The sequence below is a fragment of the Macrobrachium nipponense genome, chromosome 5 (assembly GCF_015104395.2).
Source record: "Macrobrachium nipponense isolate FS-2020 chromosome 5, ASM1510439v2, whole genome shotgun sequence".
NCBI lineage: Eukaryota > Metazoa > Arthropoda > Malacostraca > Decapoda > Palaemonidae > Macrobrachium > Macrobrachium nipponense.
In genome coordinates this window covers 109,612,941-109,636,790 of record NC_061107.1, presented here as the reverse complement: position 1 = coordinate 109,636,790, position 23,850 = coordinate 109,612,941, and the positions used below count along the sequence as shown (strand labels likewise).

The following is a 23,850-nucleotide window of genomic DNA, read 5'->3' as shown; positions in this document are numbered from 1 at the left end:
GTATGTATGTGTGTGTGTGTGTGATATATATATAAATAATATATTTAAAACGTCATGGTAGATACACATGACTTCATTATATAAGCGAATATTTATTAATTATGGGTTTTAATCTACCATAAGGTCCGTTCTGCTTTGCGCTATACATTTCTATTGTGATGTTTGCCAGGAATTTCATAAATATTTCCAATTATCTTTGAAGGAAAGTTTTTGAGTAACTGGGTCATATGAAAATAATCACCTTATTGTTTAGTCTTAGTCCTTCACAAAAGAATTGCGTCTAATGATAACCTTTTTCTTTTACTTTTCTTCAAACATTTTGTACCCTTACCTGGAATTTTAATATTTTACTGCAAAAGTGTTAGTTTTTTAAATAAATCAGTGGAAAGAATGTTCATGAAATATTTCCCTACTCGTAACTAGAATTTATAATTACGGTACTGTGAATTCATGAAATTCCTAGTAATCATTTCCACTGTATATATATATATATATATATATATATATATATAATATATATATATATAATATATATATAATATAGATAGATATATATGTCACACATATCCACAGGTGAAAAATAATAGACAGGTAGTAGGTCCTGACCGGTTTTTCGGCTTTATTTTCAAGCCATTGTCAATGGCTTGAAATAAAGCCGAAACCGGTCAGAACCTACACCCTGGTCTATTATTTTTCACCTGTAGATATGTGTGATATATATATATAAGTATTATATATATATATTATATATATATATATATATATATATATATATATATATATAGATTTATATTATATTATATATATTATTATATATATATATATATATTATATATGTATTAGGACAAGGTGGGCAAGGCTTTCTACAGTAAGATTAAAGCAACACATATATAACAGTAATGATAATAAATACAGCCAGTAATCATATCATCAAATGGGGAGATGCCTAAGAAGTCATCTACTAGAATTATATATTATTGGAACCGAGCGTAGGGGTGCGCTTCGCATTTGAGCCGCTTGCTGCCTCCGCTGGCCTTTCTTATGAGCTGCTCTCCTATATATATATTATTATATATTATATATATATATATATATTATATATATATATATATATATATATATATATATATATATATATATATATATATATATATATATATATATACTAATATAATATATATATATATATATATACATAATATAATATATATAATATATATATATATATATATATATATATTATATATATATATATATATATATATATATATATATATATATATATATAGATATAGAGGAGAGCAACTTGTAAGAAAGGCCAGCGGAGGCAGCAAGCGGCTCAAATGCGAGGCGCACCCCTACGCTCGGTATGATTACTGGCTGTATTTAATGTCATTCCTGTTGTATATGTGTTGCTTTAATCTTACTGTAGAAAGTCTTGCCGCCATGTCCTAATATATATGTATATATATATATATATATATATAAAAGGGGGAGATATGTTACAAAGAGTATTACGCATTGGGAGTGTTTTATTTGGAATATGAGCATTACGACCATGCACCATTTGCATGTTGGTAATCAAGGTCATAGAATGTTTACTGTCATCTGCCTTAGTACTAACGTCATCCTCATTAACATTAATGAACCATTAATCGCAGGTACATTTTTGTAAATTAGCAATGTTGAGTTAAAAGTACAGCTAACCCTTATTCATAATCAGAGTAAATTTTTAAAGAAGTAAAGGTGTGATTTCGCTTTTTACGGACGATGTTTCGCTTATTGCAAAACAGTTTGCAGCTACTCATTATTCATTTATTCAGTCGGAGCCAAAAGCTGCTTTCTTACTGCGTGAGGATGCATAAAGTTGTATTTTATTTTTACCTATGAAAGTCGCCATTGAGAATGATAATTTTTTTTTTTCTAAGTTATTAGGCAACTGTGACACAACTCTTATTTAAAACTTCTTATGGTTATGCAACTGACACCGGCAAACCGCCTTTTCTCGAATTGTTTAGGCTAATGTTTGTACTGGCTGTTGCCAAACCCAGTGATTAGTAAATATAGCAGCAATTAGTAACGTTACCATTAAAGCCAATATTGAATGATGAAAATAGACACCAGCAGTAATTACAGATTTGCCTTGTGTTCCTTTCGCACATCACTTACGAGGGAGATCTGTCGGTCTATGGAGAGGTTGTGTCATCCCGTCAGCATGCTGTCGAAGCCAAATTATTTTTAGTCAGCACTATTTTGTTTAATGTAGTGGTTGTAACATTACCATAGCACGCCTTCTACTACCCATCTGCCCTATTTGTCTCTGCTACTTAAAGCAAGGTAATCTTGTTGTCATTCTGGAGTACATCCACCTTTGTAAGGTTTGGAAGTGGCCTTATGATTTACTATATGTAGTCTTTTCAGGAACGTAATCATGACGTTGAAGGTTGCAAGATAACATCCTGTTATTACAAAGCTTAGTATTCATTTAACAAAAAAATTGTATCTTTTGCATTCAAGAACACAGTCTAGTATTATTTTTGATGTTAACATTATATTATTACTGAAATAATTGCACTTCTGCGTAGCGTGCAGACAGTACTGACGACAGTGCTCCGTCAAGATTGACAACAAACCACGCCATTCTCCGTTCACGACAAATACACAGCTTAAATGTAATAACTAATAAATCAAAATTGAGAAAAAGACATTACTAATAGAAGTTCAGATGTTTGTTCATATTTTGGCACCAGATTATTGAAACAAAGCGAATTGCAATCTAAGTTTACAATCTCATTTTTTAATATATATTTTTACTCATCCCCATTTTTTACTATTTGATATAATCTAAACCATGTTTCTGCTATATGTAATCCATTATCTGAGTAATTAGTAACTTTTGGCTATACATTTAGTATATTCCTCTCATCAGTTTCTGGCCCTTACATTTCTTGACGTTTCACTTTCAATTTGTTTCCCTTTGGTTTTATGTACAGCGCTCCACAGACGATTCCCTCTCTGGGGGCCCCTTGTACTTTTCCAAAATAAGTTGCTTCTTCTAATTTATAATTAGTATCTTTTAGCGTTTTCTCGTCATTATCGTAGCTCCTGCAGAATAGGAGAGTCTTTAAGTCTTTTTCAAATTTTGTTCCATAGTCTTGGTGCGCAATGATCAAATGTTCTCTCACCTGACTTACAATTTGTTCTGGGTTCAAATAGCCTATATCCTTCACTTGTATGTCTGATGATAATATTCATTTCAGACCTAAAGAAGCTTAAGCAGTTTCTCAGATATGTTGGTTCACCATATTTTAGTGCTTTAAAGACTGTAGGAAGTATTTTGTAACCTATTCTTGCTCGTTCAGGGAACCAGTCTTGCTCAATGAATGTGGGGGTTATTCTGTCACGGTAACATAATCCTTTTCATTAATCTGGCGGCTCTATTTTCTACTTGCAATTTTTTTTTTTAGTAGGTAGCTAGGGAGACTGAATTTTTTTTTTTTTTTTTTAAGGTAGCTAGGGAGACCGAATTTTTTTTAGTAGGTAGCTAGGGAGACTTTTTTTTTTTTTTTTTTTTTTTTTTTTTTTAAGGTAGCTAGGGAGACCGAATTTTTTTTAGTAGGTAGCTAGGGAGACCGAATTTTTTTTTAGTAGGTAGTTAGGGAGACCGTAGTATATAAACGTTGCTGTAGTCAAGCCTCGAAAGTATTTGGTTACAAATTGCTGTTTTCAGAGTATCTTCATGTAAATATTTTCTGATAAATGCAATGTCTAATATTTTAATTTCATGGTTTTACAATATGTAATGGTATATGGTTTTTCATTGACAATTTATTATCAAGAAATACTCCTAAGCTCCTCACTGCAGCTACAATGTTTATGGATGACAAGCCAATAGTGATTCTTTTGATAGTGTTCATATTTTCGTAGTGTACTGTCAGATCCAAATAGTATACACTCAGTTTGGTCTTCAATAAGTTTTAATTTCTTTGCTGACATCCATTATTGCATCAATTTTACTATTTTTAATAAGTATGATAGGTTCAATATTGGCCTATAAGAGCTAAGATTTTCTTTATCACCTTTGTCTTTGTAAGCCGACTTTATACAAGCAAGTAGTATTAAATTTTTCTACAGTTAAGCCATAAAGTTTTGCACTTATGGCCACTGGCTTGGCAGTCTTTAAAGATGGTAAATTATCTTTGCAGCATTCACCAAGGGCGATGTGTACTGTATTTAGAAATAAAAGTATTTAATCTGTCTGCTAAAGTTATGTGCCTTTCTTTCCACCATAAATTTGCTGTTTTAAACTCTAGAGATAGAACTAATTATTATCATTCTTTATTAGTGGATAAAACTGACAGGCAGTAAAATTTGATAACAGTGCTAAAATGATTATCGTCTCCAACACTGTCATCCCATATAAGCTTCATCCATAGGCATGATAATATGATGTATTAATATCCTAGGTTTAGCAGCCTAATACCTAACAACCAATATTTAATAGTCTGAACTATTATTTTATGGGATTTTAGAATTATGCTTTACCTGATACTATATAGTGATACAATTAATATTGTAGTTTGCAGGGCTGTAAAAATCTTACTGTTGCCAGCACTGATATATATGCTGGCTTTCCCTTTCTGGTTACTTCTTATTAGGCTAAATCTGCTTTGGAGCCACATTGATGCCTGTCAACATATTCTTGACTTCAAAGTCTGTTGAAGAAACTTAAGCTCATGCTGCCAATTGTGCCTTTGTTATAATGATATTTCCTAGGTTAACCCATAAGTTCTCAAACCTCCTTCTATGGAGAGGACTCTGCTGAATTTGGTCTGCCAGAACACTTAAAAGTTAGTATTTTTCACTTTCATCATCATCATTTTTACCCCAAAAGATACTTCAGATTCACACTACTGTACTATATTATAGCAATTAAAGTAAACTTAATGACTAGTATCTAGTCTACCAGGGTTAATCATCAAATAACCAAGGGTAGCCTACTATACCCTAACCGTAACTTAGTAAAGGTAGCTTAACTTGGCATAGCCTTCAGAAATGTTGATTTTTCTACCTGTTCCTCTCCACAGATGACTATGAAATAAGCTCAAGTTTTGGCTAGCTATGAAAGTGTAAGTCATAGCTAGCCAAGACTTGAGCTGTATTTCATAGTCTGTGGAGAGGGACAGATAGAAAAAAAAAGCATTCCTGAAGGTTAGGCTGTGGTAGGAAACCTTTGGTTATTTGATGGTCAACCCTGGTAGAATACCTAATTGGTCAAGTTTACGTATTTCTAAAGCTATAACATTGTACGAATCTAAAGTATCCGTTATGGTAATATTGGAGAATACTATCTTTTATTGTTCTGGCTGATCAAATTCAGCTGAAGCCTCTGCATACAAGGAGGTTTAAGAACTTATTGATAACATAGTAAATAACATTATAACACTTTATTAGCACTTCTAACTACAGGAGGCCTAGGCCTTATGATACTATTTATGTTGTAGTATTAGTAGTGGGGAAAATTGTCAGACTTAACTAAGGTTATATGGACTGACAGTAACCCTACATGATAATTTATTAGGCTATATGAATTCAATGTCAAATAGGCCTTATACAAAGCTTATTACAGTATTAATTATTTTATTAGCTCGAAAAGCATGTGTGTACTAATTGACTGTGATCTAACACATCTTTACTCGAGGTGGTTTCAACATGGTTGTTAAGGTTTTCATGAATGAAAATGTCACTTACTGGCAAAATGCAATCCCCTGTTCTTTTGTGATCCTGTTTCTGTATGTAATACAGTTGATGGCCTAGCACCGGGTGCCAGAGGTGGCTCTGTTACTGCTGGTCTTTGTAGTTGCTGCCCATTGCCATCTTTGGGACAACACAGCAACAACGCCTTACTTGCACACGACAGTCACATGACTGTCCAATCTCTCCCCTTCATATATATTGTCTTCATTTTAAAATCTGCTACACCAAAAAATGTCCACACTTTTTAAGGGTTTATTGTGGTCAAATATATTATTTTCTTATGTGATTCGATCCATTGACCTATATTTTCTGTCATTTGCATATTTATGTGTGTTCATGTAATGACGACTGAATAAAGAGCCATCAAAGAATGGTTGTTTCTACGCCAATTATGAAGCAGTAGAAGTTGATCAAGTGATGTCTTGACTGGTACAAAGAATGTAGGCAATAACAGAGTGACAGCTTTAGGTTTCCATTTAATTAAGGTAATTAAAATCTCCATAGAATTATTTTAATGAATGTAAAAAGTGGTAGTTATTGTCTTGGTAAGGACGTTCTTTGCAAAGTTATATTGTGCTTGCATTTAATGTTTAGATCGACATGTATAGGTAGTGTCCGTGTTAAGTCAGACTCTGCTTATGTCATTCCGAGTTTGTCACTCTTCAAATATATTCCTCAAAAATTATTTCCCCGGTTACAGCATGTTCCGGGTTTACGTTGTCAGTCCGATGGAAGACTGCAACTTAAATGTCTCCAAACAGGCAGAATGGTCATAATTTGGAGTTTTTTTTTAATGAAAAGTGTAATCAAAATGGAGGCTACATCATTTTCAAGACACTCAAAGGATTAAAAGTAAGATTTTCTTACGAGTTTCGACAATGACTGGTTATCTGGTTTTTCCTGCTTACATTGCAGCATTTGCAAATTTCCTAGAAAGTCCCTTTTGCCAAGGAAGGGAGTTTTGAAAGGCATTGGAGCTAAGTACCCTTTACATACTACAAATATCAGCACTTGCAAATAAAATGCCCTTTTGGGGTGGAGTGGGAATGAATTCCAGGATTTTGTAGGTTGTCTTTAGTAAAAGTTCCTTTCCTTGTGATAAGCATTTGTTAACAAGGGTAAGATGTATTGATTTCATATTTAGAAATTTTATGTTAACATAGTGTACAGCTTCTACTTGTTTATCAGCATATTTGTCCCTGGGGTGCAAGCCTTGCACATACAGAGGTCTTAGTGCATGATGAAATGATGAGGCCAGTGTTCCAAGGTGTTACTGCATATTTTAAATTTGGAGGTTTTTAAAGATAATATTTATTATGATGGAACGTCTCTATGTTCAATTTACAAAAGATATAATTTCACTTCAAATTATGGAGATGAGGTGTGGTGATTGGGATAAATGCATGTTTTATTATTGTGAAATATATTGAATGGAAAATCTTTGTACTTAAAATAAGTATATTGAATGAAAAATTTTTGTATGAAAGTTAAGAATTTAACAATTTAAAACTTGTTCCCAAGGCAGAGTAAAATCACTATAGTAGTCAAAATGTAGAAGATTGGAATTATTATATGGTGTCATAGAAGACTGAGGGTCGCATATGATGTAAGATTTTATTGTTGTAAGACCACAAATATGCAGTTCAGGAGAGCATGAGGTGACTTGAGTACCTGTGGTGTAATTTAAATCGTGATTGAAAACTTCATCACTCGTGTACCTTAGATAAGACAAATAACATCTGGGTTGCAGTTTTATAGGAAACTTTGTTTAAGGTTTTCAGCTGGGCCCCACTAACCCCTGTGATTCCACTGGAGAACATTGACCTCCCATAAGTTGAAGGTGTCTAATTATAAAGTTTCCAAGTCTTACCAATTTTAAACTTCAGACTTTTTCTCTTTGACTGAAGAGTTTTCTTGTAGAAAACTATTTCCTTTTGCTACATGAAAATTATATTGTGCTCTCTTCATAGTGTATTATTTCATTGGTTTCTCAACATACGTGGAAGATATTTAGAAAAGTTCACCTTTTGATGCATAAAAGTTATATTGTACACTCAGTTTATTACTTCATTTGCTGTTTTGTAGCACACTTGCAAGATCTTTTGGGAACTTTTTCCATTTGCTTCATGAAAGTTATATTGTGCTGTCTTATTAGTTTATTACCTACTTCATTTGCTATTTTGTAGCCTACCTGCAAGATCTGTAGGAAATTTTTTCCGTTTGCTACATGACAGTTATATTGTGCATTTCTCTTGGTTTATTATTTCATTGCTATTTTGTAGCCTATCTCCAAGATCTTTGGGAAGCTTTTTCTATTCACTTCATGACAGTTATATTGTGCATTCTTTTTAGTTTATCAGTACTTCATTTCTATCTGTTAACATACCTGGAAGATCTTTAGAAAACATTTTCCTTTTGCTGTTTGACAAGATATTGTGCATTCATCTTAGCATAACCATCCTTTTCTATCTCTTAACAAACTCGGAAGATGTTTACAAAACCATTTACTTTTCCCCAAGATGATGACGTGCATTCATGTTATCACTTGACAAACCTGGAATAACTTTAAAAAACTTTTTCCATATTCTACAGGACAGTGAAATTGTGCTCTCATCTGAGTTTATGAATTAATTTGTTCTCTCGTAACTGGCCTGCAAGATCTTTGTCAAGTTCCATATACTTAATGGAGATATCTCTCATTTAGGTTTCACATGTGGAAAACTTACCTAATTGTAGTCTAACAAGATCTGAATTTCTAAAGGCATCTGCCTAGGATGACATTTCTGCTTCTGACTCGTCCATATATTTTTGTATCATCAGGAGTGTGGCTGTCTTTTGTATATTGAGCTGCTGAGATTATATTACTTTCTTTTTCTAACTGGTAGCAACTTAAACTTATGGTGGTGGTGGTGGTTCCTAGGCATCTCTGTCTCTCTTTCTATAAATCCAGGGTGTTTGCAAAGGGTGGCCCATTTTATTTTGACCTGCTAGAGCAGAAGCCATATGTCTAAAATTGAAGTTTAGAAGTCCCAGCTGACAGTGATAGTACCATGAGACTTTGACACTTCTGCGTCTTTTATATGTTGATGTGCCATGTTATCGAGGGGCATGAGGGTCAGTTGAGAGCTTTCTGTGGAGTTTATAATTGTAAGAAGAAGGTCAAGTATAGACTTGTCGGAATAAGGAAAACACTTTTTGAATATCTTGAAAAGGTATACAGTGTTCATCTTAGATATTAATTATTCATAAAGAGCCTACTCATAACGATTAACGGCAGCATCATAATTAGTGTTGCATCAGTGTTGAGTAGATCCAGTTGATGGGATTGAGTGGTTTACAAGAATTCAGCGATCATTTAAATTATATAAGGGTGTGCCAGGATCCTACTACCAGAATCAGAATTCTAAAAGTGTGTCTTGTACTTGAGATGACAATGTGAATTAAATCCCATCATGAAAATTATTCAGGGTGGTTGGCAATCCCACCTCAGCTGCCTCTATTACTTTCAGGTATGAGCTCCAATCCATCCTAATAATTACCATTTTTACTAGGACAGTTGTGGCAAAAGACTCACATCATGCCCCATTTTAATTTTCATCTTGCCTTTCACATACTCCTGTCTCATTATTATTCATGCCTTGCTTATTTGCCATTTGTATCACAACAACACTTTGTTGTTTGCCTGTTTATTGATTTTCTCAAAGCACTTGTTCACAAAATACTATACATTCCATGTTGGTCAAAGCTAGGACAGCTTTATTTAATTCCTATTTCCCAGGGGTTTTCAACCTGGGGTACGCCAAAGGTCTGTCAGGGGGTACGTGCTCCCCATGGCACTCGAATGAATGTTACATGCTGACCTTTGGTATGCTTTAGCAAAAACTGCTCCATGGCCAACTTGGATAGTTAATAAAAACAGTTTCAGCCATTTCATTATCTACCTTTGCAGCTGATGTAATAATACGTAATGTATTTTGTTTTTGCAGCTCGGTACCATAACCTTGAAAATTTACTACATAGCTAGATGTAAATAATTATGAAAAATTTACTTTATTTTTTTATTGAATTCTTTATGTTTACCATATTATTGGTTATGTCAGGAGAGTTATGTACTTACTTCCCCTCTGTACAGGTTTGCTGAGTTGGTTTAATTTTCCACGTTAAACAAAGTGAAGGGGGTACATTACTGACATTACAAATACCCGAAAGGTTATGTGGGGAGGAATAGGTTGAAAATCCCTGCTCAATCTAGTCTATAACTGGGTCTTTATCCACTCCTTTTAATGAAAGCAAATCAGTGTAGCGCATTGTTTAGAAACGCCCATAGTACTTGTTAGGGTGCCTGAGTTCTTAAAATATCACTGCTATTATGTTAGGGAGTACATATCCCATTCTGTGTTCAGCATAAGGAAATACAGGCCCAGAGGCATGACACTATAAAGATTCTATTGCCTTTACCAACTTAGGAGGCGGGTTCTCGCTCACATTACAAAAGCCCCAAACAAAGGCCCAACCTTTGGTATTGATGTGTGCCCCCAAACGCTCTCCTTCCTTCAATAAAATACATTATTTGATTACCAAATATAGTATATTCAGTCAAAGTGGTAGTGTTTATGGCCCGTAAAGAGCTGCAGCATCATCATCAGGAAGAAGCTACTCTTAAAAGTACCAGTGATTGTTGCACCCTCAGCATGCAGTTAAATCATGCCACCAATAGTATTTTAGAGGGTGAATAAGAATGAATACCACTTGTCACCAGTCTCTCTCAACATATTCCCCATTAATTTCTATGATATACTTGTACAATATACATAATCTTCAGTAAGAAGTAAAATTTTATTTTTATAAGACAAATAAACTTTGTGATGACTTGTCAAAGGCAGAGCCCTTGAAATATAGTAATTAATATCAGGAACCCTGCGACTTATGACCTGTATATATTTATTTTTTTTTCATTTAATCCTAATTAAACCATTACAGTTTGTTTATTATACATTAAAATTGTCTTAACATGGTTATTTAGCTGATACTATAAAAACATGAATTTTATATAAATTAAGACTATAGAAAATAAGGGAAATTGTACATTGTTTAAACTGCTAAGGTTATTTAATTTTGAAATCAATGTTTATAAAGTGGATTACATTAATTATTCTTGTATTCTAAGCTGCTGGTACTAATTGGTTTGGAAGAATATTATAGACAAAAATTTTTAAATTAAATACTGAAAATTCATTAAAAATATATGTAATGTCTACATAGCTTTTACTAAGCCAAAAATAAACTAGAACCTTTCAGAAACAAATAAAAAGGAATTAGGGTTTTAGGTTCAAAATCAACGTAATCATAGAAATTTGTTTCTTTATATGGTGTTTTTACGTTGCATGGAACCAGTGGCTATTCAGCAACAGGACCAACGGCTTTACGTGACTTCCGAACCACGTCGAGAGTGAACTTCTATCACCAGAAATACACATCTCTCACTCCTCAATGGAATGGTCGGGAATCAAACCCGCGACCACCGAGGTGAGAAGCAAACACCAAACCAACCACGCCACTGAGGCGCTTCATAGAATTTTGAAGTTGTAAAACTACTTTTCAGAAAAAAAAAACTCATAAGGTCAGACGGATTTTTGGTCAAGTTTGGTCAGTATTTGTTGGTACTTATGGTTCATTATCCAGCTGTAGCATCATATTCTGGATATTTTATGAGTTTTTATTTATTTCTTTTGCTCCAAATATATTCGCTCTATCTGTCAAGAAATTAGGTTTACGAACTGCTGAAATTTTTATTAGCAAAATTCCCACTGGGTGATCGTTTAGCTTCGGCTTTGAGCTTTTCCTTGGCCTGGCCTCCTCCTATATAGCTAGCCCTTTACCGGTATTATTATTATTATTAATCTTGTCGCTCCATATTCGCATTACCGTATTTAACGATATTTATAATACTCTCATCAATAATAGCAAGGAATATCTGGAAGTTGTTTTTTCATGGATGGGAGAAGTTCCATCCAGGCCACATGTAAACAAAACATCTGACTTGACTGAAGACAGCTGAATAACGGATCATAGAAAAGGGTGTGAAACTTTTCAAGGACAAATGGCCCGCAGCGGTGTTAGCCTCTCGAACAAAAGTAAGGAAATACTAATGGGAGAAAAATCCGAAAACAATTTCCGGTCACCCATCTTTTGGCAATAATTGTTACTTTTGGTTTACTGTGATTAAGATTGCCTTAAATATCCGTATTATTTAAACATTGGCGCGGAAACGCGTTAAAATGCATAAAAACCAGTGGAAGATTAACAATCGTACTTTAAGGGATCATTTTCTAATCCTTGTGTATTGTGTATGGGGCCATGGGCGAGGTCGGGTCCCTCGGGAGGAAAAGTGCTTGCTAGTGCTACGTAGTCTCTTTCATCAATATTTTGTCGAAAATGGAAATATTCATTCTTCTTAAAACAAAACTGTTTTCCCTTATCCCAGTGAGTGGTCCTTTGCATGATGATTTAAAACAAAACACTGGGCAGAGAAGTAGAGAAATGGGGATGGAATAGACTAGAGTGAAAGGTATCTGAGGCTCTAGAGATATGCTGCCGAGAATCCTTAGGAATGTTGACAGTTCCCTGGTTTAGCCACTTCATACAGCCACGATTAGCGAGTTGTCTGCGGTGGACAGTTTTCACAAAAAAAAATACGTGTTTTACTTCACCTGCGCTGAAGTTAGGCTGTTTTGAATCTCTCTCTCTCTCTCTCTCTCTCTCTCTCTCTCTCTCTCTCTCTCTATGAAAAAAACACGAACTTGTACTAAAAGCTCAGCACTAAGGAAAAACTTGTTCACTTTGGCATTATGTTGCATAAAAGGTTATAAATAGTAAAGGTTATCTTTTAGTAACAGACATGATTATCCCTGGTCTGCAGAATACGAGAACTGCAGTAGTAGTATATTGCGTCATGCAGATTATTACGGGGTTCATTTAACTTTTACCGGATAAGATTTACCCTCGAAAGATTTCGTTTAACATAAAATCTCCATCGAAAAGAATGACATTTATGTCTTACTGTTGAATGTTGTCGTGCTGATATTGTTTTCATAGTAAAAAACGAAATGTAGTCACCGGAAGGAATGCATAGTATTGATTAAGATAATATAGAACGTGAGAGAAAGTTCAGTTTGCCATTCAGGCTCCACCGTAAGAAGGGCCGCTCAGTAAGGGGCGCACTGTAGGCGGGCGGCATTACTAAATGTCCTTTTCAGCGTCCCTTCGGCCCCAGGCTGCCACTATTTCCATTCCTTTTGCTGTACCTCTGTTCATATTATCTTTCTTCTTACTTTTCACCCTCACCTAACAATTGTTGCATGGTGTAACTGCGAAGTTTTCCTTCTCATATTTTTGAAACTTGCTTTACTCTTAGTTTCCCTTTCATTCCGAATGACCTCATAGGTCCCAGCTCTTGGCCTTTGGCCTAGATTTTATATTCCTTATCTAATTCCAATTCCGAAAGAAAACCAGGAGCAACTTGTTTTAGAGGTTAAGCACATTTTATCCTTGGAAATAGATTAGGTTGTTTTCGTAACTGAAAATATTGAGGATCGCTTGTCCCTTTTTTCACATTTCTGTCTGTTGGTTCAGGTCTAATTCTTGAAATTTAATGTAATCCCTTGTGTCTTTCTCCCATCTTAGAGTCTCGGTCTTCCATTGCCTTTCTATTCTGTGATCTTCATGTAACGATATATTGTGCTCAAAGTCTGACTTGCTGTGTCCGTTCTAATTCTCAATGTTGACATATCTCAGGTGTGAAGCTTTGAAGATCATCGATTTGTTGACTTGAATATCGCCATACAGCGATTGCTCTTGTACTCACAAATCCGGAGCTGTGTTTTTAGGTGTTATAAACATTTTTAAAGGGTGTATCCTTAACTTTCGGAGAGTCCTGAAGTTGAATGAATTAATATTTTATTTATAAGGTGCTGTAAGCGCAGATTCAGTTAATTTTTTGAGTTTGAAGTACTTCTTCTCAGGTGTTATAACAACGTACAAGTACTGTGCTTGCAATTAAAATGTTGTACTATCAGTCTTAGTACCACACTCTCGCTGGGAGCCTAGTCCTCCGGGTTCGTATTATGTTAAATATAGTTGAACAGTATGTTGATGATGATTCAATCACTGGTGCCTGTTTCTCATCGGGATACCTTTTAGAATGCTGTCCTACCATGTTTTGTTTTCTCGCTCTCTCTCTCTCACTCTCCGAAGCAAAGTGAGTAATTGTGTATGTGGCTTCCCACGTCATACTTTTTTTCCCCACGACTTTTGTAAGCTGACAACTTCAAGTAGAAAAATGGTTATAGCGCTAACAACGCCAAGTAGTTGTATCTTTGCGCAGGAGCCCATCCATTTTATTGTCTCTTAGGCTATGCGTATTAATCCCTTGTGTAACTTTTCTGTCTCGTCAGGAGCCCCTCAGTGCTCAAAAACTGCTTAACTTCACTACCATTGTGTACATAACTTATCTGTTTCCAAAGAAGCAGCAAGTATCACTACGTGCCAAGCGGTTGGAAAAATACACTGCCGAGTTAAAACAGGGAAGGGGATAAGGAATGTTAAGCATCACGTGGAGAGAGAGAGAGAGAGAGAGAGAGAGAGAGAGAGAGAGAGAGAATCGATATCACTGAAAATTGTTGGTTAGTGGCACAATTTCATGAGCAGGCAGCTCCGCTCTTCAGAGGGGTGTGGAGGGGACGGCGAGGGTTCTCCATAGTCGTTCCTTGACTCTCTCTCTCTCTCTCTCTCACCCGAAGCCCTCCTCGTTTTGCTCTTCTCTCTTCCTTTCCATCAATTTGAACCCAGCGGTACCTACCCGTCGCCTTTGCACTCGTTTCCCCTCTCCTCATCTCCCACCCTTGAATAGCCGTACAGCCTTCTTGGCCGAATACTTTCTTTGTTTCTTCTCTCCTCCTCCAAATCTCTCAGGAGTGTTTGTGTGAAGAGCTTCTCTCTCATAATGGCATTGCATGTTCAAGTCCGTAACTAGTACGCTTTCGTAAGGTTCATTTTTGTTTTGACTGCAGTATGTGCACGCCTTCACTCGTACTTGTATCAGGAGCTGTTATGTTGAGGAAGGAGTTATTATTATTATTATTATTAGATTCCTTTCTCTTGCATTATGGATAAGGAATTTGTCATAAACGACAGAGGTCTTTAGTGACTATAGGAAGGGAATGAACTATGAACAGGAGGGCGATGCTAGATGGCAAATCTTGAGCTGTGTTGATTCACTCATACATGCGTCGTAGCTGCTGACGCCGCGCCATTACTTATCCTCCTTATCCTTCACAAAATGTCCACACCCAGGGACGTCTATTTGATACCGGAGCACACATGCACAATTGACTTGCAGACAGACGAGACCTGTATCTCTCTCTGGTCTCTCATCGATCGCTCGTCCCTGGATCTCTCTCTCTCCTCTCTCTCTCTCTCATCTACTCCTCTCCCTCTCTCTCTCTCTCTGCGTCTCTGCTTACATACGACTGTTTTTGGTTACATGAACTTTCCCTGCCAGATATATACTTAGCTATAGTCTCCGACGTTCCGACAGAATTTCAAAATCTCGCGGCACACGCGACAGTAGGTCAGGTGGTCTACCTTACCCGCCGCTGGGTGGCGGGAGTATGAACCAATCTATCTCTCCAGCCAGATTTTTTTTCTGTCGCTGAAGCGATAACAACTGTTGTCGTTTCTTCCGATATATTCTTCATTTCTCGCTTGCCTGGAGATTGATTTGAACATTTTGGTGACGTATTCGCTCTATGTTGGCTTGGCATAACGATTATTGTGGACCGTTATTGACTTTGCGCTGGATTTTCCTGTAGAATGTCTGATTTTGATTCTGTTTCCAAAACTCCGGTTTGTTTAGAGTATGTGTGACCGATGGATGAAGGTGAGGTTACCGAAAGCTGCGGTGGACCCTCACACTTTCTGTGTTAAATGTAGGGGGAATGAATGTTCGTTTAGTAACAACCCGTGTCAAGAGTGTGAGGTTTTGAATGAAGATGAATATAAGGCTCTCTTTCTTCTTATATTACGAAACTTGAAAGGGATAGGGTACGTAAAGCTTCTTCAAGGAGCTCGAGCAGGTCCGAGAATGAGTGAGAATGAAACTAACATTAATGTAGTTTTAGAACCTTCCTCCCAGGTCCTCAGCTCCTGCTCACCGCACCGAAGCCGTAGATTCGTCTTCGAGGCGGCGGCCATCAAAAGCTTCCTTGTGTTCTAAGGAAGAACAAGAATCTTCGTACTGAGCAAGGTAAGAGTGTCAGTGATGATAAGTGCAGTGTACCCAGTGATGTGGAGGGTGCGTCTGACCGCGGGATCCTTAGTGCCTCCAGGCCTAGACCTCTTCCAGACTCCCAGTTCCAGTGGAGGAGGGAAAGTCGAAAGCCGCAGGAGGGCTAGGGAGAGCCACCCACCGGTCAGGCGTCCCCTCGGCAGATCCTGAAGTTCGCTCCAGGCTGCCTTGGATCGTAAGAAGAAGAATATTCTTCGCCAGTGTTTTTTCGTCATCCTCTTCTCCTTCGCCGAAGCGTGGGTGGAGCTCTAAGGAGGCGTCACGCCCTTGAAGAGGGCTGCGGAGGCTCCCTTCAGTACGTTAGCGTCCAGCCCAGAAGACTTTTCTGATGTAGCTTCCTTGCAAGCAAAGAAGCCTAGGAGATCCAGGTGATCGCCCTCCTTCTCCCGCGCCTCGCGCTGAGCTTGCTTCGGAAGAAGATCCTGGGGACTCTCCTTCTCGAGTACTAGCGGGCCTACAAGCTCAGATCACAGCCTTGGCGGATCCTTGGCATCGAGATCGCGTTAGAAGGAAGGATTGTCTCTCCCGATCAAGAGATCGAGGCGCGTTTCGTCGGAAGAGCGCTCTCCTTGCAATCGGCGTTCTCCTTCTTTTGAGGATTCTTCTACTCATCGTAACATTTCACGAGAGGAACACCACTCCCGCTCGGAGGTGTCGAGACGCCATTCGACGGATAGGCGCTCCTTGGACTATGAAGATATTTCCTCAAATCGGATTGCCTGCCTCGGGTAGACGCTCAGCCCCTTCTGTTTCTCCTTCTTCTAGAGTTCGTGCAAGAAGAGAGAGTCGCTCAGGTCATAGAAGACTTGGTTCGTCTTCGCCGTCTCTTCTTTCTTCTCCTCGTCTTCTCAGAGAACCTAGGGAATGCCCTTCTGGAAGTAGGCGCACTTCTCCTTCCGACTACTGTAGTCGGGCGTCGTGGATACGTGACTGGTAGGCGCTCATCGCATGGAGTTCGCTCCTCCCCTGTAAGACATCAAGAGTCTAGTAGGAGCCCTGCTCCTGGTAAGCGTCATTCTTTTAGTAGATGTTCTCCTGGAGAAGACACCTTGATCCTCGTTTGCTTCGTTCTCCTAGTAGGCGCTCTTCGTTCTCGAGACTCCCTACTCCTCATCGGTCTCCTCTTGCTAGAAGTCAAGAACGCCTCAAGCGCCCTGCTTCTGTTAGGCGCTCGGAGCCTTACAGACGTTCTTCTCCCCTCGGTAAGGACCAAGATCTCGCCGAACGCCCAATGTTCCGTTTAAGCGCTCGGAGCGTAGCAGCCGCTCTCCGCTTCGTAGGCCATCAAGAGCCTCTCGAGCGCCCTGCTCCTGAAAGGCGCCCTATTTTTAGCAACGTTTCGCGCCTTGGTAGGCGCCAGGATTCCTCTAAGCGCCCTGTAACAGATAGGCGCTCGGCGCCTAGTAGCCGCTCTCCTCGCGATCGGCGCCAGGATCTTAGCAGGCGCTCTCCTCTGTAGTTTCCCTAGGATAGACGTGGTCTTTCTAGAGAATGCGAGTTTAGACAAGAATTTTCGGATAAGCGCCCTTCTTTACAACTCGTCGTCTATGTACGCCTTTCTACTTTGGAATCTTCTCCTCATTCAAGACGTTTGTCTCCTTCATCGCACTGTACCCCAGCTAGGAAATCATCTAAGGATTCTCATAAGGATCCTCATCCCCCGTTCTTCCTCCTCAAGAAGACCAGGAAGCCTCTGAGGAAGAAACTAATACATCGGCAACAGTTTCTTCGTACAAGAAGCTCACAGAACTTCTCCTTCAGGAGTTTCGGAGGAGTCTTTGAGCCCTACAAAATGCTCCTCCTTCTCCACACTCGTTGTTCTCCACAGCGAAAGCAAACGAAAGGATCTTCGTGTGTGAGAATGAAGCCGACTCCTTTCTATGAAGAAAGCGCTCAAGAGTTCGGTTCATGGATGCGTACTAAAGAGGAGCGGGGAAAAACAACGTTTGCCCTTCCTTCCCTCCGTCGAAGCTTTCAGGAAGGACAGGATTTTGGTATGAGACAGGAGAACCCTTGGGACTGGGCCGCCTTCCGTCTTCAGCTGACGCAGATTTTTCGGCACTAGTAGACGCCACTAGAAGATCAGCTTTGATTCGGCCAGAACAACGTGGGCAATGAATGAAATGGATCACATTCTAAAAGGCATTTTTAGAGTCTTGGAAGTTTTCACTTTCTCGATTGGTCCCTCGGAGTCCTAGCCAAGAAAACTCAAGGACCGGACACGTTTTCTCCGGAGGATTTGAATTGTGTCCTTATCCTGTATGGATAAATCGGTGAGAGATGGGGCCAGCGAAATAGCTTCACTGTTTTGGAGCAGGGGTCTTGAAGAAAAGATCAGTATTTTGCTCATTTTTAACAAATCGGTCTCACATGCTCAGAGATCGTCTTTGCTTTTTGCCCCGCTCTCTACACAGCTGTTTCCTAAACACCTGGTTCAAGACATTTCGAAGGCTCTCTCTGCCAAAGCTACGCAGGACCTTCTAGCACAGTCTGCAAGGAAGCCGCGCCCTACCTTCCAGACTAAGACAAAGAAAGCTAAGCCGACCTCTCAGGAAAACCCTTTCGAGGGGCATCTACCTCTAGATCCTCTTCGTTCAGAGGTCGGAAACCAAACAGAAGAGGGAGGACTTTTACGAAGTCAATCAAACCTCCCAAGTAAGACTCAAGTCCTTCAGACAACTGTAGGCGCAGGCTTTACAGTTTGCAGAAGCTGCTGGGCCCGGAAAGACGCAGATGCCTGGACCCTGTCTATTTTGAGGAAGGGCTATCTAATCCCGTTCTTTTCGGAGGCCTCCCTTGACGAATACCCCGAGGGAGTTGAACGGCCAGATACAGGGACCCCATCATGAATCAAGCCCTCCGACTAGCGGTAGACCAGATGCTGGAAAAGGAGGCGATCGAACTAGTGGCAGATCATCTTTCGGCAGGCTTTTACAACCGCCTGTTCCTAGTTCCAAAATCCTCAGAGGATGGAGACCGGTGTTGGATGTAAGCGCCCTGAACTTCTTCGTCGAAAAGAAGAAGTTCACGATGGAGACCACTGCTCGGTGTTAGCAGCACTCCGTCCAGGGGACTGATGGTGTCCTTGGACTTACAGGACGCTTACTTCCACGTACCAATCCATCCTTCCTCGAGGAAGTTTCTAAGATTCATGATGGGGGGAAGAATCTTCCAATTCAGGGCCCTGTGTTTTTGGCCTCTCCACGGCCCCCACCCCCAAGTCTTTACGGCCATCATGAGGAATGTGGCACAATGGCTTTCACCTGGAAGGTGTGAGGATTTCGCTCTATCTCGACGATTGGCTTATAAGGGCCAATTCCAGAGATCGTTGTCTGAAGGACTTGAAGAAAACCCTGGATTTGACTTATTCCTTAGACTTCTGGTCAATCTGCAGAAGTCAAGTCTGATTCCGCTCAAGAGTGCGTTTATCTGGGGATCCAGATGAACTCTCTGAGTTTTCGGGCTTTTCCGTCACAGGAGAGGATAGCCCGGGGACTCGAAAAAGTAACAACCTTCTTAGGGAAAGAAGTATGCACAGTGAGGGAGTGGATGAGTCTGCTGGGGACGCTCTCCTCACTGGAGCAATTTGTTTCCCTAGGAAGGTTGCACCTGAGACCGCTCCAATTCTTTCTTCATCGGAATTGGAGTCGTCCTTCTCAGGATTTGAAGTTCTCCCTGTCAATTACTCTTCAAATCAAGAAGGAGTTAGCATGGTGGGCGGATCCCGACAAGTTCTCGCAGGGACTGCCTCTTCAATCCCAGAAACCCAGCCTGGTGTTGTTCTCCGATGCGTCGGAAACAGGTTGGGGGCGAGACTCTGGGAACCAAGGAGGTGTCAGGAACCTGGATGGGGGACCAGTCTTCCTGGCACATCAACAGGAAAGAACTAATAGCCGTGTGGCTTGCTCTGAAGGAGTTCGAGTCAGATGTGACAGGAGCAGTTGTGCAAATAAACTCGGACAACACCACGGCTCTGGCATACATCAGGAAACAGGGGGGGACGCATTCCTTCTCTCTGTACGAAACAGCAAGAGATCTTCTTCTGTGGACAGAAGAAAGGGGGATAAAACTTAAAAATCACCAGATTCGTACAGGGAGAAAGGAATAAAGCAAGGGCAGATCTCCTCAGCAGGAGCAGGAAAGATCAGGTCCTTCCCACAGAGTGGACTCTGCCACCAAGATGTTTGCCAGAGCCTTTGGAAGTGTGGGGCAGGCCTCTCTTAGACCTGTTTGCAACTGCAAAGAACAAAAGACTGGATCTGTATTGCTCTCCCATCTGGATCCAGGAGCAATAGGGATAGACGCCCTCCTACTCGATTGGAAAGGACTCGATGTATACGCGTTTCCCCCCTTCAAGATTCTGGGGTTGACTTTAAAAAAGTTCGCCAGAGTCAGATTCCGCGAGGATGACTTTGATAGCTCCCTTTTGGCCAGCACAAGATTGGTTCACAAGAGGTGCTGGAATGGCTAGTGGATTTTCCAAGATCGCTTCCTCTAAGGAGCGATCTACTCAGACAGCCCCACTTCGACAGGTACCACAAAAACCTCCCCGCTCTCAGTCTGACTGGCTTCAGACTGTCCAGAAACTGGTCAGAGCAAAAGGCTTTTCGTCAGCAGCTGCTAAGGCAATCGCTAGAGCGAGAAGGTCTTCCACATTACGAGTGTACCAATCGAAGTGGGATGTCTTCAGAAGATGTGCAAGAGGAATACGTTTCCTCTTCCAGTACCTCTGTGAATCAAATCGCAGACTTCTTTTTATTCTTAAGACAAGAATGTGGCTTAGTCGTTTCGACGATTAAAGGCTATCGTAGTATGTTGGCGAATGTCTTCAGGCACAGGGCCTCAACTTATCGGAAGATAAGGACCTACAGGACCTTATTAGGTCGTTTAATACAACGAAAATGCAGTATCCTAAGACACTAGCTGGAATTTGGATGTAGTCCTTCAATTCCTTGGGTCCTCTAGGTTTGAACCCCCTAATTCAGCCTCATTCAGAGACCTTACCAGGAAGACTCTGTTTTTGATGGCTCTAGCTTCCGCCAGAAGAGTGAGTGAGCTTCAGGCGATGATGGTAATGTGGGTTTTAAGGAGGACTCTCTCATTTGCTCTTTCCTTCCTGGGTTTTCTTGCAAAGAATGAGAAACCCATCAAGTCCATGGCCCAAGAACTTCGAGATTCTTCGCCCGGGTTATCTTCTTTGGGTAGGAGAAGAAACCGAGAGAACTCTTTGCCCAGTGAGAATGGTGAAATACTACCATTAGAAGAAAAGAGCAACTGAAAGCCAACCGAGAGGTACTGTGGTGTTCAGTAAAAGAGCCTACTCGTCCATTGTCGAAGAACGCATTGTCCTTCTTCTTGAGAAGCCTCATCAAAGAAGCACACACGGGATCCTGCAGAGAAGAACATCTTAGGCTTCTTAAAGTGAAAGCACACGAAAGTAAGAGCCATAGCAACTTCTCTTGCTTTCACAAGAATATGTCCGTGCGAAATCTGATGGAGACAACATTCTGGAGATGTCAGTCAGTGTTCGCGAAACCACTACTTACGTGATGTGAGAATCACTTACGAAAAATGCTTCGCCTTGGGTTGGGCCCGTACGTATCTTGCGGATTCAGTGCTGGGGCAGGGAGCTGGAACTCATCCTGTTTAGTAGTATAAATTTTTCCCCCTTTATTGTTGTTGTTGGTGGCCTTGCCTTAAAGAGGATGCATGAAGGCATCTCTTTAGGTCGTAATACTAATCTTTAGTAGTTTGGTTAGGTGGTCTGATGAGTGTGGCTCCTTGCAGTAGTAGTGGTTGGGAGGACCTGTTAAGATAGGACGAACTCCCTTTAACAGGATCCGACTTGGATTCTACCACACAAAGGGATCACATATCCCAGTGGTAGATCCGAGAGTCTTTCAGCATCAGTCACGTCCTAGCTGTAGCTCTCCAGGCAACGCAGACTCAGAGATAATATCAATGAAGTCTTCTGCCTGAACAGGTAAGAACCAAGGTTATTTATATCCTACAACATCAGTGTTTCTTAATCTCTCCTTATTACTTTAGCTGTCTCTTACCCTCCACCAAGGGTGCCAATCAGCTAAGTATATATCTGGCAGGGAAGTTCATGTACAAAAATGATATTGTTAAACTACAATAAAGTTTTGTACATACTTACCTGGCAGATATATACGTCTAATGCACCCAGCCTCCCCTCAGGAGACAGGTGAAAGAGAAAAAATCTGGCTGGAGAGATAGATTGGTTCATACTCCCGCCACCAGCGGCGGGTAAGGTAGACACCTGACCTACCTGTCGCGTGTGCCGCGAGATTTGAAATTCTGTCGGAACGTCGGAGACTATAGCTAAGTATATATCTGCCAGGTAAGTATGTACAAAACTTTATTGTAGTTAACAATATCATATTTGTGGTATTGATCATGTAGCCTATTAATGTTTGTATAGATCTTATGCTTGTCTCTGTGATGAGCAAGTCTAAAAAATTTAATGTCAAATTTTACCTTCAGTTTCTGGTAATGTTATCATTTATTATTTATGGCAATGCTTAGGTTTTAAAACGTTTAGCTATATTTCCCTTTTGGAAATTAATTTTTCTCGGTGATCTTGATTCCAGTTCCTTGAATTGTGTTTGTGTTAAAGTGAATGGTGCAACGGAGACTTTCTTTTTAATGTAATACGGGAAAGTATAACGAAGAATTTGGGGTTACGTAACCGTTACTCAAGTCCCTGTCGATTTGACTAATATAAGACGCACAAGAAATCTTATAAAGCTCCCGGTTACCAACTTTGCATCTACTGAAATAGGATTGGCCCGTCTGTTCACCTGTCTGCCCCTCTGATGTTTAAGGCCAAAAAGGAATTCCGGAGGGGTCGGGTTGTCATCCACAAACGGTGTTGGTGGTGTTTTTTTTTTTCCCAAGTAGTTGTTTCCTGTTTGTTTTTGTATGGGTCCTGTTTATTTATTGACGTGGTTGGAAATTTTATATATACAAAGGTACTGTCAATTTTCTATAAAAACTTATATGAGAGATAAAAAAACATTCCCCATCTTTTTTGTAGAATCATTCTACAGTGAAAGTAGCAAGAGAAAAGAATGATCCAAGCACATCATTTTTTGCCTTATTTCACCAGCCTTGAGTCAATAAAATCAGCATTGAAAATATTGAAATTCTAATTTGATCTTATAAGAATACTGTAAAAGAAATAGATATAAGAAATTTTCTGCAAAGTAATAGCAATACACGGATTTTTTCATTCCGACTTGTTCATGGTATTTGTGCCAACTGAGTAGAGTAAGGAATGAAATGAGAGGATGAATAAAATAAATATTCAATTAGAATGGGAAAAAGACTAATGTCATAAAATTGATTAGTCCTTTAGTATTATAAAAACAAAATTCTGAAACTGACGGCATATTGTTCAAGTGACAATAGGCTAAACCAGGATTTGATTTCCTAAGTGGGTCTGGAGAGCTTTGTGGTCATAGCTTTTAAAACATGAGTTGTAAATATCACATTACAAAGTTATTATAAGAAGAAGATGTAATTATATTTAGAAACACTGTAAGAGAAGCATTAATACAGTTAGCAAAGGACTATCGCGAATGAGTGACATAGTAAACAAGAGCAATGTTTATTTGGCATGCGTCTTACTGTATGTACTTTATTTTCATAGATTTTCTTGGTTTTGGTCAATATCTCCCTGTTTTAAACTCTTGTGTCTGAACTTTCACCAGACGTTGGTACTT

General features: G+C 39.4%; 1 protein-coding gene across 7 annotated transcripts in view; it reads left to right on the top strand.

Moving 5' to 3' along the window:
• The window catches only part of LOC135215582 (SRSF protein kinase 1-like), a 335,971-nt gene that overhangs the window by 157,993 nt on the left and 154,128 nt on the right, over positions 1 to 23,850 (top strand). For 4 of the 7 annotated variants that reach the window (XM_064250448.1, XM_064250445.1, XM_064250446.1 and 1 more), the window contains exon 2: positions 11,152 to 11,283. The exons of the other annotated variants lie outside the window; for them this stretch is intronic. In XM_064250448.1, the coding sequence (XP_064106518.1) occupies positions 11,152 to 11,283 (132 nt within the window). The remainder of the gene's footprint in view (positions 1 to 11,151; positions 11,284 to 23,850) is intronic. 7 annotated transcript variants of the gene reach the window in all.